At 32.9% G+C, this 17,175-nt stretch overlaps 2 protein-coding genes across 7 annotated transcripts in view; one reads left to right on the top strand and one right to left on the bottom strand.

The window, feature by feature from the left end:
* Positions 1-480: 480 nt before the first annotated feature.
* On the bottom strand, positions 481-3,535 carry LOC137929519 (4'-phosphopantetheine phosphatase). Of its 2 annotated transcripts, none has more exons than XM_068772507.1 (5): positions 3,119-3,535; positions 2,247-2,452; positions 2,042-2,172; positions 1,683-1,971; positions 481-843 (listed from the first exon to the last, which is right to left on the bottom strand). In XM_068772507.1, exons 1-5 carry the CDS (start codon positions 3,355-3,357, stop codon positions 638-640), a joined length of 1,071 nt encoding a protein of 356 aa, XP_068628608.1. In that variant the 5' UTR covers positions 3,358-3,535; the 3' UTR covers positions 481-637. The 2 variants fall into 2 exon arrangements, with proteins under 2 accessions (XP_068628608.1, XP_068628609.1); XM_068772508.1 differs by having other exon boundaries at positions 742-843; positions 1,687-1,971.
* Positions 3,536-3,802: 267 nt separating this feature from the next.
* The window catches only part of pbl (epithelial cell transforming 2 pebble), a 37,007-nt gene continuing 23,634 nt past the window's right edge, over positions 3,803-17,175 (top strand). For all 5 annotated transcript variants that reach the window (XM_068773119.1, XM_068773117.1, XM_068773115.1 and 2 more), the window contains exon 1: positions 3,803-4,068. In XM_068773119.1, coding sequence (XP_068629220.1) covers positions 3,996-4,068 — 73 coding nt within the window. In that variant the 5' untranslated portion in view covers positions 3,803-3,995. The remainder of the gene's footprint in view (positions 4,069-17,175) is intronic.

Raw genomic sequence — 17,175 nt, 5'->3', positions numbered from 1 at the left:
TGTATTGAAAAATTTTGATTAGATAAGATTAAGTTTTGTTTGCGACAGTCGCGCCCAAAATGAACAACCTTTTGTGGTGGCGACGCAAGTTGATAATAAGTTGCCTTACAAGAAGGTTGTTCAAAAGAGTCGGGGCTCGCGGGCTAAAATTTGTGCGGTAGGTGTGTAGCATCTACATTCATTATTTTTAAATTAAATAAGGACATGACATTAGTAGCATCTTTATCTGGCGTAAATGACAAAACAGATGACGATTTACTTGTGACAGGCAACGCAATAAAAATTTGAGTATCTCTTGAATGTAAGGAAATTTTGCGTGCAATATCCGATATGTCAATACTATTAGTTAAAAATGACTGAATAGCTTAAAATCCTGATAGTTGCAGGCTTACTCCACCTAAATTTGACCTATTACGACAGCAGCTTGCAATAAATATAAATTAAATTCGATTTAAAAAGGATTTTTTTTAATGAAATAAATTTTTCAAAGTAACATTTAATATATTCCGTAAAATATCGCATGACATCAACACATTGGTACAGTTCTTTACGCATTATAGGAAATATGATATTACCAGTTTACAGGAATTACATAGATACACACATATGTTAACTTTAATGGATAAATCATTTAGCGTTATTTTTCAGTTGGTTTGTCTTCATAAATAAAAATAACAGAAAAAAGTGGTCCACCCAGACGTTGAGCTAACCAAGCATTTTTCACCACAGCCAATTTTAGCGAGTCCACAGCTAAACGTGTATTAAAATTAGTATGAAGAGCTCTACCCATACCTTCTAATATAATTAAGTCTACTCCACGGATCTTCATTTCAGTGCATAAGCCTGAAACAAGAATTGTTATTAAATAAACACTGGGGGAGAAATAAACACAGAGAAATAACTTGATATTCTCAACTTTACCACACTGGCATTTACAGTCATATCAATACTTTTATTTTCTGAAAAACATATCTTCCATATCCTAATATATGGCGCATCCTATATGCACATATAACAAATAAAAGATGATTTGTATTAGCATTTTAATTTGAATTTAATGAAATCTTGCTAAAATTTTTGTAGCAAAAAACCATCATGAAACAAAAAATTAAGATAGACAATATTAGGCATAGTCAATTTTTATATTTTTAGAGGAGTACAAGTGTGAAAAGTGAACCAAAAAATGACAATTTGTCAAATCAGTTTATTTATTAAACAGCAACAGTGATATCACTGTTTTTCAACTATTTTATGTAAATAATTAATGTGTTACCTATGTTTTTTAATAAACAAACTGTATGCTTCCTTCAGTACTTTTGAGTTTTATGACATAATATTATACTGATTTGACAAATATTAATTTCCTAGCACTTGTGCAGTTGTAGCCCAACAGAAGAGGACTGAGACTTGTGGTTAAAAATCACAGTGTCAATATCCAGGATAGAGTCTTATATATAATTCACATTAATTTTATAGGATTACTACTGTTTACTAACAAGTTACTGGAGAATGGGCAGCAGTATCTTCTGCTTACCATAATACAACACTCCAATTGCCAACCCACCTGCCAAGAATGGCAATCAAAAGTAATATATTCCATCACATATATCTTTGAGAATGGTCAATGCTTTGCCTTGCAGTAGGTGTATATGTGCTGAAAAACGAAGAGTTAAAATTCTTACCTACACTAATAGTTCTAAGGTCGAGACATGGACCTCTTTGGCCACTGGACCTCACAACTAAATCTCCTGTAGACATAGCTGATGACAACACAGGGCATATCAAAGCAGCATGTTGAAGTACTTCTTCCAATTCAACATTAGTAATATCATTAAGAGCTGGCCACTCATTTGCACATAAAATAACTGAGGTGCCCCTTATCAATAATGCTCTTATGAATGGCAGAATGCCTAACACTATGTCTACACCACTGTTGTCAACGAATACAGCTGCACAATGATGCACTGTTTTCTGTAAATAAAATAAAATGTTATATTACATGTCTTTATTATGTAATGAATTTTCAATTAATCTCTATTACCTCTAACTTTTCGAGCCATTTATCTAAGCCATCATACAACCATGGTCTATTTTGAATCTTCTGTAAAGCATCATAAAGTCCACAGTTAAGAATATCAGTAACAGCCTGGGCACCCCAGTCAAACATATTACCTATTAAGAAGAACATTATTACTAAGAAATCAACAATTAAAATAAATGAGATACAAGCAAATTATTGCATTTACCAGCAAGCACTCCACGACAAATCTCAGTCCACCTTAGTCTGTCATTTGGTAGACTATCAATTTCTACTAATCTTTTTCTAAAACTGGCAAGTGCAGCATCATTTTCGTTTTTTTTTTGTTGTTTCCATAAATCAAAGAAGCCCTGAGAACGAAGGCATGTTTCGTTGATGTCAAGAAGTAATCTTATAGTCAACTGCCCATGAGCACTAAAATTACAAATAATAATATACATAGTTTGTGTAATTGTTATCAATTACAATGGATTCACAAATACCGAAAAATAAAATACTCATATAAATTAGAGAATAAAACGTATAACAATATGCCCATTTAGTATAGTAATTAATAATGAAATATCAATTAATTTTACACAGATTTATAAAAAATTACAAGTCATTAAATATGTTATGACATCATATCTGATATCACAACAGAGGTTCAATTTTCCAATCTGTGTACTTCTGGTTTTTACAGGAAAACTTTTACTTTTGCACTTTTTATTACTTTGCAGTTCAACAAAATTTCTAAGTAATTTTAAATAAGACAAAAACGGCAAATCACGTTGTTTGAATAACTTTTTATTATAAATACAAAATTGGTGAAATGTTGGAAATTAAATCCTATTTACAGTTGGTTCATAAAATTTAGCATTTGTGCAGGTTTACGAATACAATACAAATTATCCTAAGGAGCACCCTCTTTATCATTGAATAAAATAAAAAGAAAGAAAGTTAACCACAAGCAAAGTAAAAAGAAAACAATAATTGGAAAAGATGCAAGTTGCAGGTAAAATTTGAACCTTGGGCGCGTACGATATTAAGATATATAATATATGGTGAAAAAGGCCAAAAAAATTATATTACAAAACTTACAGTGGGTTCACACGAAGTTCCTTTATTGCCTCCACGTAACACGTTTTAAATTTTAAAGCTCTAATCTCTACAGTAGGATCGTCAGTATTAGCCAAAGCAAACTTAACATATTTTTCTACAAGTTTTTCACAAGTATTGAGCCAGTATTCTCTCGCTTCTTCGTCTTTTAATAAGTCCAATGTATCAGGACTATATTTATCTGGCTCGTACAATATGTGAGACAGGCCAAAATGTTCCATCGCGGGTGGAAACGTAATGGATATTAAAATTTTAGAGTTAATTAATTGCTACAAATTTATCCCATTGTTTTTTATCACTATGCAAATATAATCTTCATATTTCTTGTTTTATCTTATCTAATATGTAACGACACAAACGTAAGTTCAGACACACTTCGATTATTAAACATTCATAACAACAATGTAAATCAAGATTCCATAGTCAAGACGCCATAAGCAAATTTTGTGTCACAGATTACATGTCGTGTTAGTAATTATGAACATATGTAACAGATTTAGTGAAGAATAATCTTGAAAGTATTCTAATTTATATATTTTTAAAGCATAGTCTCTCTTTGTGTTTTCTTATTTTTTGGCCAGATATATTGCAATTTATTTATCTGTATTTTTGATTGTTTGTTATTCCGTACAGAGTCTGTTCTTCCTTCATAGATTAGAGATTAGATTGCTTGCTTCGTTTACTTGTGTTATTGAAATATTTGAAAATGGGTTTAAAATGGAAGGAATTGATCGTATTTATAAAAGACTGAACATTAAACATTGTGGAGAGGATCGATGTGTGTCTTAGAGTGTTTTAAATAATTTAGTGACTTGTGTTGTGTGATTGATGTAACGAATCAGTGGCGGTGGCACGCAAGATGGACGAATTGTCTAAGGGCATGTCACAAACAGGAAGCTCTGTTGTAACTGACAAAACTCGAGAAATCGACGGTAAATTTTTAGATAGTCTTTTCTTAGTTTAATAAAACATTGTGATTTAATTTTTAAAATTAATGTATCTGTGGTGATGCGGCTTATAAATTATTGTTGATAAATCAAGTCAACAATAAAACGAATTATAGCCAATTATAAATATATAGCCAATTCGAATTTTCTATGATTTTATTGTTGATATGCAACGGTTTAGTTATAAAAATTGTATATTAAATGTACTGTACATAAGATTCATCGCACAAATATATATATCACCGCAACATTGATCTTTTAAAAGAATTAAATTTTAAAAAACGATTTTTTAAAATACAGCCATACTTCATGTTTCATACACTAATTTAATTATATTTTATCAACTGTTAATATTAAATTACTAATAGGTCATTGATATATATCTATAGCACGAGGCATGTAAGTTGTCTTTGTATGCTTTATTTTGTATTACTGACGACTTTTACTAATATAACAATTTTAATATCCTGTCTATGATTTAAACTTTTAATATGTATATATGACCGTTTCCCAAATTATTAATTTTTATAAACACAATTATGCTCTATATTCTCAAAAGATAAGATGTACAATTTTCTCACAATATAGCATACAATTCATTGTAGTATTATAAATTTATGCCTTTTTTGTTTAGAATATTGATGTCTGATTATTAATAATTTGTGTGATCTATTGACATTTGCAGTTAAAAAACCTCTTAATGATGCATTACTGCAATTATTTCTTAGTATTGTATTGCAATTATTACTTCTTTAGTTTTAGACACCGATTTCACATGGTCTATTAAACACTGGGTTTGAAAAAATCCCCGTTTAATCAATTGGAAAATCAGCATGTTAATACAATAACAAGCTTAGTAAAATGAAATAAGATGTGAACTTAATGTATATGAATAATTTATATACTATAATTTAGGATCAGTTCGACTATACAACTATAGTAATAACTATCAAAGGCATAAAATTTAAAAGTGCCATCACAAAATCTTGGAGGGTTGAAGTTGGTTAAGTAAAAGAGGCTGTAAGCATCTTTCAAAGTTGTCTTCCTTTTACCTTTAATAGTTAATAATAAGTTTGTGCAATATATAAAAATAGTTACTAATATTTACATTTTTTAGTCAAATAGATTGTATTGATTTCGATTTGATTATTTTTCTAACAACATTACAATTACTATTGATACAATACTAAGCTTGATGTTTATTCCTCTGAGGTTGATTTGGACACAGTAAGTGTAACCAAAAGTCAGTAGTTTATTACTTTATTTTATTGTTTGGACATTACAACTTCAAGATAGATTTATATGTATGTATAACTACAATATTAATTTTTTTATACCAGTAAGTGATGAGATTGTTATTCAAAAACTTTATTCAATTTCATTTAAGAAACTTGAATTGCCATTATTAGCTTAGACAAAAGGTTTAGAAAAACACATTTTACACAGTAAAATCACTAGATAGAATACAACAAACAACAAATTTAAAAAAATGTTATTAGCAATATGAACAAGTTTTACTTCTGCAGATTATGTTTTAATTTATGCACTTCCTAATAATTTTTATAAATTATTTATTGTGAGGTAGTGTTCATGTGATGGTTAATTACTTTATTCTTTTACTTTATGTTATATCACTCTTTGAACTATAGCTACCTGGAATTAAAATTTACAATTTTATGTACAGTTGTCTATTGCTATGTTATGTAACAACATACCATAGTATGGTGAGAGTAGACATAACACAGTGTAGTAAGTTGCAAAAACATGACGTAAGGTAATCACTATGTCCTAGTGATTTTGTTCAATATAATTAACATATATTACACTACTACTCAAGGATATAATAGATGGTATGGAAATTCTCAAAAGGTCCAATGGAAAAATGACTTTCTTTATATAAAGCTATTTTTCAAGAAAATTATGTTTTCTTGTTTCATTGCTATTGCTTCTATATTCTTTTCATTAATATTATAAATTAGTTTAAAATATACATGTCGTCATTGTACAATATTATACACACTGTATATATAGTGTGTAATAAAAAGTTATATAAATATGAAGAATTTAAATATTTACACACACACACACAAATATATGTATATAAACAATTAATTGCTGTTAAGCTATATTATGAAATATAGTTATTAGTTTTACTGCACAAGTGCACTTGAATCATTTATTCAATAATAAAATATAAATAATGTGTGTGGTGCTGTAAACTAACAATTATTGTACTTAATTCCCCTGGTACCCAAGTTCTGGTCTTTATATACTTCTGATATTTCTTATGGTAGCTTATTAGTGACCCAAGTTTTTTAGCAGAATTTCTCATGGAGGCATTGACTTTAAAATATTGTAATAAATATGCAACTCTGCATCATTCATTGACTGTTAATTGATTATCCATGCAACTTAATAATGCAGATAAGCAAATAACATTTCCAAACTATCTGCTGGAAAATATTTTTGCTGGTTTTAGAGAAACAGTTTTAAAGTTTTTGTATGCAAAACAGGGCATATTCAGTCTTATTTATAAAATTGCAAGAAATTCTTCTACAGCTTGTTAAGTACAATAATTAATTATTTATAGTTCTGACAATGGGCCTAAGGCCTATTCTCAGGAATTGGTTAAATTTTCAAGCTAATGGCTTGAGAAGAAGTACAAACACCCCCCCCCCCCCTATATATATATATGAGTGTAGTTCTTAATTTGGTTTGCACCTAATAAAAATGGTAATGGTGTAAAACCATACATCAGCTGCTGTCTAGTTACTGATAGTTTGATTAAAACTTTGTATCTTCAAAAAACATCAAGTATGATCAGATTTTCTACTGGCTCTCCATAAAAGTCACATGGTTATAACATGTTGTAAATTTAATAATAGAGTGTGAATGTTTATTTTTTGTTCTTAGAATTAAATTTTTGATTTAATTCTATTAACATTGTAAATGTAATTTCAATTTATATTTTTAATAGTACACAATTTCGAAGGAACACATAGCTATTCAAGGATCTCGTTGCTTAGGTTACGTACGTAGGTTGGTGTAGTAATTTTATACGTATTTTATGATTATTAAATTGTTTTCAGGTTGTTAATAAAGTCTGTGTTGAAAACTTAGTACTTATACCATTTTTACTACGTTACTTTTTTCAGAAGCTTAGACATTATGTTTGTTTTCTCCAGGGGCTTTTCTATTTTTAACATGTCCGAAAGCCAAGTCGTTCGTTTTCATTTAGATTAATTTTTGGCAGTTCATCAATGTAATGGCGGGTTGTTATACGTCGTCAAGGTCACATGTTTTGGTAGGACCTTACTGTGATTCTATAATAATATCTTATTCCTTACACTGCAAACATTATTTACGCTAAAATTAAAATAAATCTTTATTAAACTCATGTATTTTAATAACTTTTTTTTGAATGGATTCTTTGTGGCAACTGCATTTGAGATACCATTTAAACAATTAAGTACCGTATATATAATTCATATAAAAGACACTATAATGACAAAGCAAGTTATTGAGGTTATATTAATTTCCTAGGGGATGGGAGAGAATTCTGCCGCTTTTGTAATTAAAATGTTCAATGTGCTAAAGGAAATGAAACGCCGTCTTTTTTGTATTTCATAAGCAAAATGCTTTGAAATTTGTTTGATTGCACTGTTTATTTTTGGCTGGTTTTCATACTATGGTTGCATTTATTTAACGCCATTGAAAAGCCAAAAAAAAAAACGCATTGAAACGTAACGCTAGCGAAAATATTGCGAACTTCTCCTGGTTACCTAACTGGGGACTCCGATGTGATATGAAGATGTGTGGTTCATATCAACTAAATTCTAATTAAAAAAATAACCATTGGAAAAAGAGGCGTTAAAACCGTTTTTCTTCTATTTTGTAATCCGATTAAATTAGTAAACAACAAAGAGTTAATATATAGTGATACTAAAAAGTCGAATAGAATAGGCTTAGAAGGTAAGACATGGTTGAAGAGCTAATCGTTTCCTATTAAACAATTTTAATCGAAATGATCGATTCTTGCATGCTCACAGAAATAAACATGATGAAACAATGATTTATGCTCGTTCATGATTCTCTGTTGAAACATAATTATATTGTTGTAATTAAATTTTTCAGAAATATCCGCACGCCAATAACCCAAACGAACTCGAAATAGATAACGCTGTATGTATGACGGGATTAGATAGGTGTCGCTCATTACGAGCCTATTACATATAAGCTTCTGCCTTAGGTTGCCTATAAGAACGGTTGAAAGTGCACGCCATTCAATCTGTCCACTTTGTGGGTGAACGTTTTACGTTGCGCTTATGTGTCTGTAGTCTATGTCTACTAAGGCCTGACGACTCCGACGGCTATGTGGTGTCTGTTCTGCGCCCTTTGTGGCCTACTTCCACTTGACAATCTGCTGCACTATGTCAGTTACTTTTGTTCGAAATAAGGATCTCCTCATTCCTGATTCGATCTCGTAGAAATCCCGAGCATAGCTTTCTCTGTGGCTCTTCGACAGACCGAGCTTGCCAACGAGGCCTGAAGCAAATTGAACCTTTCCAACTAAAAAACTTCTAGGAAAAACCATCGACCCGGATTACTTATACCATCAGCTGGTGTGGTTTAAGCAAATAATATAGAAGAAAAGTGCTGTTGTTAATCACCTACTTGTTTAGTTTGCCATTATAACGTGGGTAGTGTGGCTACATCCGGCTACAGCCACACGGAAAATAATGTTTGCTTGGTTTTAGACGTGTTAATGCATCCACTTCATAGTTCCGCACCTGCATTACCAGATTCCCATCTCCTTAGGAATCTCTAAATTTCCTTGAATATTGTTAAGATTTATCATGGAGAGAGATGTTTTTCAATAAAGTTACAAAATTTCTTCATGTTTCCTATCGAAGTATTTTTTCTCTGAACATACCCATTTTTTTTCTTTATTTTCCAAAGTTATATACTATAAATATAATATAGTCTTCGTCGTTTATTACTTGAAAGAGCTGGACCAAGACCGTGTCCACCTCCATGCTGTGGAGCGCGCGATAAACCGCGACGGCATCCGGAAAAAACTTTCGCGTAATCGGTGCCGTCGTTCCTTCCATGTACCTCCTATTCCATTCGTCAAACGTTCCCAGCCTATGCTGACGCTTGACGAATGAGATGGGGCATTCCTCGTATTCCGGTCGTCTTTTACTCTTCAGGGCCACGTCCTTGGCCAGCCTCATTACAGGTTATAGATCACATAGTAGCTCGGTTAAAATTACTCGTTCGTACAAGATTATGTCGCTAGTGCTTGAAATGTACTCTTTACTGATAATCAGAATTCAATAGATAACGACAAGATCAAAGTGTAAAGACGGTAGGATGCTTAGCGACATTGCAGAGTCATTTGTAATGCCTTTTGCCTGTTTAATCAAGGGAAATTTTTCTTTAATGCGAGATAACGCTAGGCCGCACATTTGAGACTATCTGTGATTGAAATCTGGGTTTAGGCTTGACCAGCACACTCTCTAATCCAAAATTTGACACCAAAAATACCTAAATTAAAAATATTTAAACCAAATTTATCTTTATCTTTTTGACAGTGCATTAGGTCCATAAACGACACAAAATTTAGGATGCGTTGCTTTTTTTAATAGTTTTCAATGTACGTAATTCAATTTTCAATTTTTTTCATTAGATTCATTTTGTAAGAAAGAAAAACAAATTAAAAGTAGCTCAAAGTAAAATTTTACTAACTTTTCTTTTTCCAAACGTAACCTTTTAATGTCATCATAATGTATCCGTAAAGAATTCACCTTATTAATATTGTTGATATTGCAATGTTTGAACATTTACAACTTAAAATCAGCATTTGAACATTAATTTGTAAAAACCCAGTGTGATTTGTTAAACAAGAAGTTTTTTTTGTTATTGTCTACAATTCGTGAAGATGTTAATCTTTTGAAAAACCAATGTCACTGTGCGTCAGAATTTGAACATTAAAAATTGCATGTTACCGAAGCTACTGAATGAAAATTGGTATATATAACTATAGTAAAACATTTGCATAATTAATTACTAGATTGAGACAGTGTAAAAATTTCTATCCAATTTATCAAAATTTAATGTTCTTGTAAGCGAATACAATTTTGTTCGTTTCTTTCGATGGGTAGATAAGTAGGAAAGCCCAACAATCCACGTCTGCCATTGTCAAAAACTTGGTTACTGCTCCAGTTGGGTACGCTGGTGCGTTGTCCTGATGAAGGAGTACACTGCCGTGTGGATGTTCTTTTTGAACCTTCCAAAACCACCGGCAAACAAATGCTAGTGCACACTGCTATTACTACTTTCTTGTTTTTGAGAATAATTATTGCATTGCCTTGTCGACTAATGAACGAAGCTATCGTCTTTTTTTCCTTCGTTTTATCTATTATGAAGTCTTTTTAAGAAAACATAGTGGATGTTGTTTTGTAAAAAAAAAACCTGTAAAGATTGCTTTTTGGATTCAGAATCATGACTACGGATCTTAGTTTAGATATCTGTGACAATATTATATTTCAACGTTTGAAGCACCGTAGGCAAATAGCCGTCAACATCATATCATGGCACCAGTTAATGTGACGGCCTTTTCGTGCTTCGGTACAATTCATGATTCTTTTTACGAATATTATACACATATCTTCATATGTTATTTTTAAATTGGCAAGTTCAAAAAACCTTTAAGTGTCACCTACGTACAACGATAATCACCGTTTAACTTAGTAATGTGCAGTTAAAATAAAGTAGTCTGTTAAAATTTGTTTAGTATATTCAGTAAAAAAAAACTTAAAATAGTAGATAGTTTTCTTGTTCTTTCGTTCTTTGTCTTAGATTATTGTTATTATTTTTTAAAATTTAAATAGCATTATATTTTGCGCATGAAACACGTGTCATAAAGTAACGACTAAACATGAACGTTTATCTAGAGAGGTCATTGACGAAATGATGATGAATGAAGAAATATTCTGCTACACATGATTGTCTTTGTTTATTTGTTACGTAGTCTTGATAGATATAGCTTTTCCAGATGGTGTAATGCGTGATTCGCAGCACGCATGCCAGCCATGCTAGCGTTGGTAGAACAACTGCGATTATACCTTGGCGGAGGATGTGAGTGCGAATGCATTTATCTAGCGTGTGCGCCACTATCGCCTGCCATCAGCCTGGAGTCTTGGGTGGCTTCAAGTGTAGCAATTATTATACGCAGCTAATGTTCGCGACTATAATTAATACCGTGCTGATACGCCGTGCGGAAGCGCTGCAAACGCACGGCGGGCCGCTATCATTGAAAGCATCCAAATTGTTTACCATGACATTCTCCAACATTTTGTAAATATTTTCATACTTTCACCCCTGTTGCGATTGCGATTAACCGACCCACATATTATTTTTATAAATGTTAATTATGTAATTAAACAAAAAACGTCTAACATTTATAACTTCAAATCAAAGAGATCAAATAGTGTGTTTTAATAAAAATATGCATGGTCAGTGTGACTTGTTGCTGGTTGTCAATAGTTTTTAGGTGTGTTACTTTCACTAGACAATTTGAGTGATTTGTATTAATGATTAGCGGTAATAGTTTTCGAAGCTCTACAGTTAACCAAATTGTTTAATGTTTCATGATTTTTTTAACAGAGAAAGAATTATTTCTTATATTTATGTTACCTTACACGGAGCCATGCGATTTTGCAGCGCCGTATACTAACATAAGAGTAAGAAGTGAAAACATTCGTCACTTTTATTTTTAATTTCTGCTAAAATAACGGGCTTGTACAATGGACGGATACAGAGGCATTGATTGTAACAGTGTCAAGTAAAACAAGAATTTTTGCGATTTTCGATTTTTCGCAGAGGTTTAGGGTTACGTTTCTACTATAATAGAATGATTTCGTTATTATTATTTTGAACGATTCTTAGTATGATTGAATCATTATTTCAAATTTCTTCTAAAAACAATTTTCGGTACCGATATGTCAATTATGATTTTTGTAATTACTTATTAATGTTATAAACTCAGGTAAGGTTTTCTATATGTAAGGATTTATTACGCTATTATTTAGAGCAATTAAATTGATAAGTTTTGAAGGATACTGAGTATTTAAATAAACATGTATGGTTGCATTAGTTTGACGAGAGGAAATTATAGAAAATTACCTTAATTTTGTAAAATTTAATCGCTAAAACGTACATGAAGTCACGCTATTGCGTTGCACATAAATACTTACGTGTGTGAAAATTCTAGAAAAATTATAATTCTTTTCGCGAATTTCAATTTTATCGGCAATATGTTCGTCGACATAAATTTACCATAGCAAAATAATTTTAGAGTTAGACTGGTAAATAAAATTTATAAGTGCATATTTGAATTGTAAGCGATACGGTGATTATAGGAACATGAATGAAGTTGCCCGCAGGTGCCAAGAGTGGCGGGTGTTCCCTGTGTGTCACGAATATGACTCAATGGCTGCGGCATTGAACTATTAACGCTATAACATTACTTGTGTAAATGACGTTAATAATAACTGCATTTTTTTAAATAATTTCTCTTATATTACCTTTATTATTGCATTTAAATCCCGAAGGTGTATTGTTCGACACTCGTACGAGGGTGGATTGAAAAGTACTCGGCCTAACACAGATCCATTCAATTCTAAAAATCAAATCTACGCACATTATTTAGTTCAGTTCAGACTAGTTCATTGTGTGAAGTTCGAAACGTGTGCGATAATTAGTTGTGATTTTATAAATTTATTAACAAAGTAATCGGACATAATTTCCGCGAATGGAGCAAATCGAGTAGCGTGCCGTCATTAAGTACCTCCATAAGAAGGGGCTATCATCAAAAGCCATCCATGATGACATGGTCAGTACATTAGGCGATTATGCTCTGTCATATTCATCCGTCAAAAAATGGATAGCAGAATTTAAGCGTGGTAGAGAGAGTGTGAAAGATGAACCCCGCTCTGGAAGGGGTTCGACGTCAACTACTGACGAAAATATTAAAAAAGTACTTGATTTAATAATGGGAGACCGCAGATTAAAAATTAGAGAGATAGCCGAGATTATAGGCATCTCTTATGAACGAACTCAAAACATCATTGTCAACGAGTTGGATTTCCACAAGGTGTCTGCGAGGTGGGTTCCGCGACTGTTTTCAGTTGAACAAAAAAGGACGCGATTGACTATTTCACGCGACTGTTGGAGTTATTTGAAGCCGATGCAGATGATTTTTTGAATCGTTTTGTTACTATGGACGAAACATGGGTTCATTACTGTACACCGAAAACAAAACAACAATCAAAACAGTGGAGAAGACCTGATTCACTACCCCCTAAAAAGGCTAAGTCGAATTTGTCGGCCAATAAGGTGATGGCTTCAGTATTCTGGGACTCGAAAGGTGTGATTATGATTTATTATCTTGAAAGGGGTCAGACTATAAACTCTGATTACTACTGCACCTTACTACGTCGTTTACGAGAGGAAATAAAAGAAAAACGTCGAGGAATGCTCAGAAGAAAAGTCCTGTTTCATCAAGATAACGCCCGTGTTCACACGTCAGTACAGTCAATGGCTGAAATTCACAACTGTGGCTTTGAACTGTTACCGCATCCGCCGTATTCACCTGATCTGGCACCATCAGACTTATTTCTGTTCCCTAACCTAAAAAAGTACTTGGGAGGTCAAAGATTTTCGACAAACGACGAGGTCAAAGCAGCTGTAGACGCATATTTTGACTCTAAGGAAGAATCATTTTTTTTCAACGGTCTAACTGCTTGGAAGGGGAGGTGGCAAAAGTGTATTGAACTTGATGGTGATTATGTAGAAAAATAAAAATATAACTGATTTAGTATGTGTTTATTTTCTTGGTTAGGCCGAGTACTTTTCAATCCACCCTCGTAATATTTGTCTTCCTTCCACTTCATGAAATTTTAATTTGTAAAAGGCAGGTATAGTAAAAAGCTTGATATTTGGGTATGACACAAGGTCATTGAAACAAAACTTATGAACCCTACACTCATTAACGATACTTTATTTAAACGTAATGAGATCGAAACGTTTTTGAAGAGATTGATGACTGATAAGAACGTGCGAAAAAGCTTTTGATGGAACATTGGTTAGTCTATACAGACGTTGGCTAGGTCAGGCTCGCAATTAGGATGCTGTGTGTATGAAGGGATTACAAAGGCATTGTTTATTATGAGCTTTTACCGCCGGGCTAAACCATCGACTCAAATTTTTACTTCCAAGGATCGATAAGCTTAAAGCAAGAAGTTTGGAACCACCGGAATTATTTAACAGAAAGAAGTAATAACGCAAGTACACACATCTTCAGCCACTTACCTTGCACCTTACGATTTTGAAGTTTCGGTCTCTTCAGAATTGTTAAAGAAGTAATGTATAAATGTATAACCAAGTCAGGACTGCTAAAACTACTAAACTAGAACTAAAACAATTACTCCTGCTTTAAGTACTCTCGTATTCATATTAAAAGCGTGAAGTTGGAATTATGACTACATATATTTTGATATGATAGCGAAATGGCTAAGAGACCCAGACAGACAATTCGCTTACAAGTAAAAAATAAATAAAAAATGGTCTAGTACATCGTGTACTACCTGTTAAAATAACTAGATCCATATTGGCCAATGAGTATAACGTTAGAGTGGCCTCATACTTCATCAACGATCGACGGAGAGCGCTAGATGCCCTCACAAATCAATTAAACTTTGAGGTCATCAGACCCACAGAATCCACGCGCTATCTTAGTGTCAAAGTGCTTTCGCCAAATATATTTGACATAGTGATCGTTAACGGTATAACACGCGCGATTAATGATGCTTCGGTGATTCACGAGCTTCACTCTAACCACCGTCAATCATACTTCGGCTGGGCGCCGTTACCCCAGATATCACAGCGACTAAAATCCATTTTAATTGGCACAAAGTCTGAAAAATCTCTTCACGAAATGTCCATTCCAACCGACGTCAATGCCGAATCCATCACGTGCGAACACTATGCGCGCCCATGATCGTTTCCCAACCGAGGTACATGCGTCACCTCCAACGTCAAGCTAGAGAGCGCTATAAGATACCCAAATCCCTCAAAGGAGAGGCATGCTCAACCATGCCACTTCTCTCGCGCCCAAATAATCCGATTTGACCTTGCTGGACGAAAAATGAGTTAGCCCGGAGGAGTAATGCTCTCCCAGCGTCCTACCCGCCAATCCGAACCAGCGCAAAGCCCCTATAACATAACTAATTTCTTCTCCAAATAATGGAAGAGTACGAAAGTCATAGGGCAAGAAGCTCTCCAGAATTGATCCCACGTCTTATCGGCTCATTAGTCTTCTAAATACAAGTATGCAATAAAGTTTAGCATAGTAAACTCGTATACAAGCTTTGTACATGCATATAGACACGGAACTGCCAACAATCGTCCAGTTCCTTTAACGGGCATCAATTTATTACTTTTACTAAGACTATACTAGATAGAAACGTTGCTGGAATTTCTTTCGTCACTTATTCCAGTGCTAACGCTTTCCGAAGTATTAGAAGAGATCTTAGCTAGGAAATAGCAACTGGCCAAGCCGACGTTCGGCCCTCTTGGGCCGCCTTGTGTCAGAATGCTAAGCGGGTATTATCAACAAGTGAGGGCCTTTGAGCTTCGTCACTCCATGTGGAGCGTTCACTGAAGCCATCTACGACCTTGGCGGCCTCCTAATCCAGTAAAATAGTAGTAAGCGGCCCGACCTGAAACTCCCCCCGTATGTCTCGAGTTTTGCTACTTTGAAAGAGACATTACGCTAGTCGCACTCTGCGCCCTGCAATCTTAAACCTGCGGAAATTCCATTTTGGTAGTAATGAGTATTTTGGCAAGTAGTCTCTTGATACTTAGTTATGCATTCGCAGTTAGAACGATTGTACAAAGCATTGAGTAGTGAACAAGTGATAAAATATCTACAAATAATAAAAGGATACGAAGGCAAAAATATTGCAATGTTTAGTAAAAAATATTAAGTTATTGTAAAAAATTTAGAATTAGTTATAAATTAACAAATTTCAAAAAAATTGTCAATCACTGCACGTATATGAAATTGGAACGTCATAATTTTTATTTGAATAAATATTCATCTATAGTTTTAACGGCTTTCTAATATTGTAATCGTAAAGCATTAGTAATTGTCTAGAACCTTTACACTATTTCACCAGAAGAACGGCTGCATTTTATTTGTCGATCTCCTTGTCATGTTTGAGTACTAGAATAATATATAGAAATATATTAGAATAATATACGATATAAACAAAACAACACAAATATTATATTTCAATATTACTTAAAAATAGTTTCATTGTGTATCGGTATAATTGCTTGAAAGGCTTGAAGGCATAGTTCATCTGCTGTCAATTAATATACAGTACTCCCTATATAATAGGAAAAAGCAGTTTAAAAATTCGGATTTAGACATATTAAAATAATTATTGTTAACCATCTACTCTTTACTTGTCGTATTGTAACATATTTTCGAGCGATCACTTTCTCTACGTGATTAAAAATGAGCTATACATTCAATCATTTTAAAGCTTTTATACTTTAAAGCATTAATTATCAGTATATAGGGCGCCTTACATTTAACTGACTACCTAAATGCGCGGTACAGCGGTACGGTTAAATGTTGGTTTCAAATCTTCTTAAAACTAATTAATGTTAAAGTATAACAATAACAATAGGAAACCAAAAGTTTTAGCTTTTAATTAATATGCTATAAAGAGATCTCTGAACGATTGCTCTACGTTGTTAAACTTGGCACCGGTTTTATTCTGCATTGATTTATTAAATACATTTATGAGGGGTAACACAGCTAAACATTGAGAATATATGTTGAATGGAATATTGACGTTTTAATTTAAAAATCGGTGAGTATCCTAACCCCTCAAGTAATTTGTTTGAATTTGGAACTGTTCAGCGGAAACTGATTGTATTTTTATAAAAATAATTCGGAAATTGAAAACTGTTATGAAAATATGTTTAAATTACAAATTGAAAATAAAGAAATTTATA

The sequence above is a fragment of the Battus philenor genome, unplaced genomic scaffold (genome assembly GCF_028537555.1).
Source record: "Battus philenor isolate CCGP_79_NKW_IND1 unplaced genomic scaffold, ilBatPhil1.0.hap1 SCAF_5, whole genome shotgun sequence".
NCBI classification, from domain to species: Eukaryota; Metazoa; Arthropoda; class Insecta; order Lepidoptera; family Papilionidae; genus Battus; species Battus philenor.
This window is presented reverse-complemented; position numbering and strand designations above follow the sequence as displayed.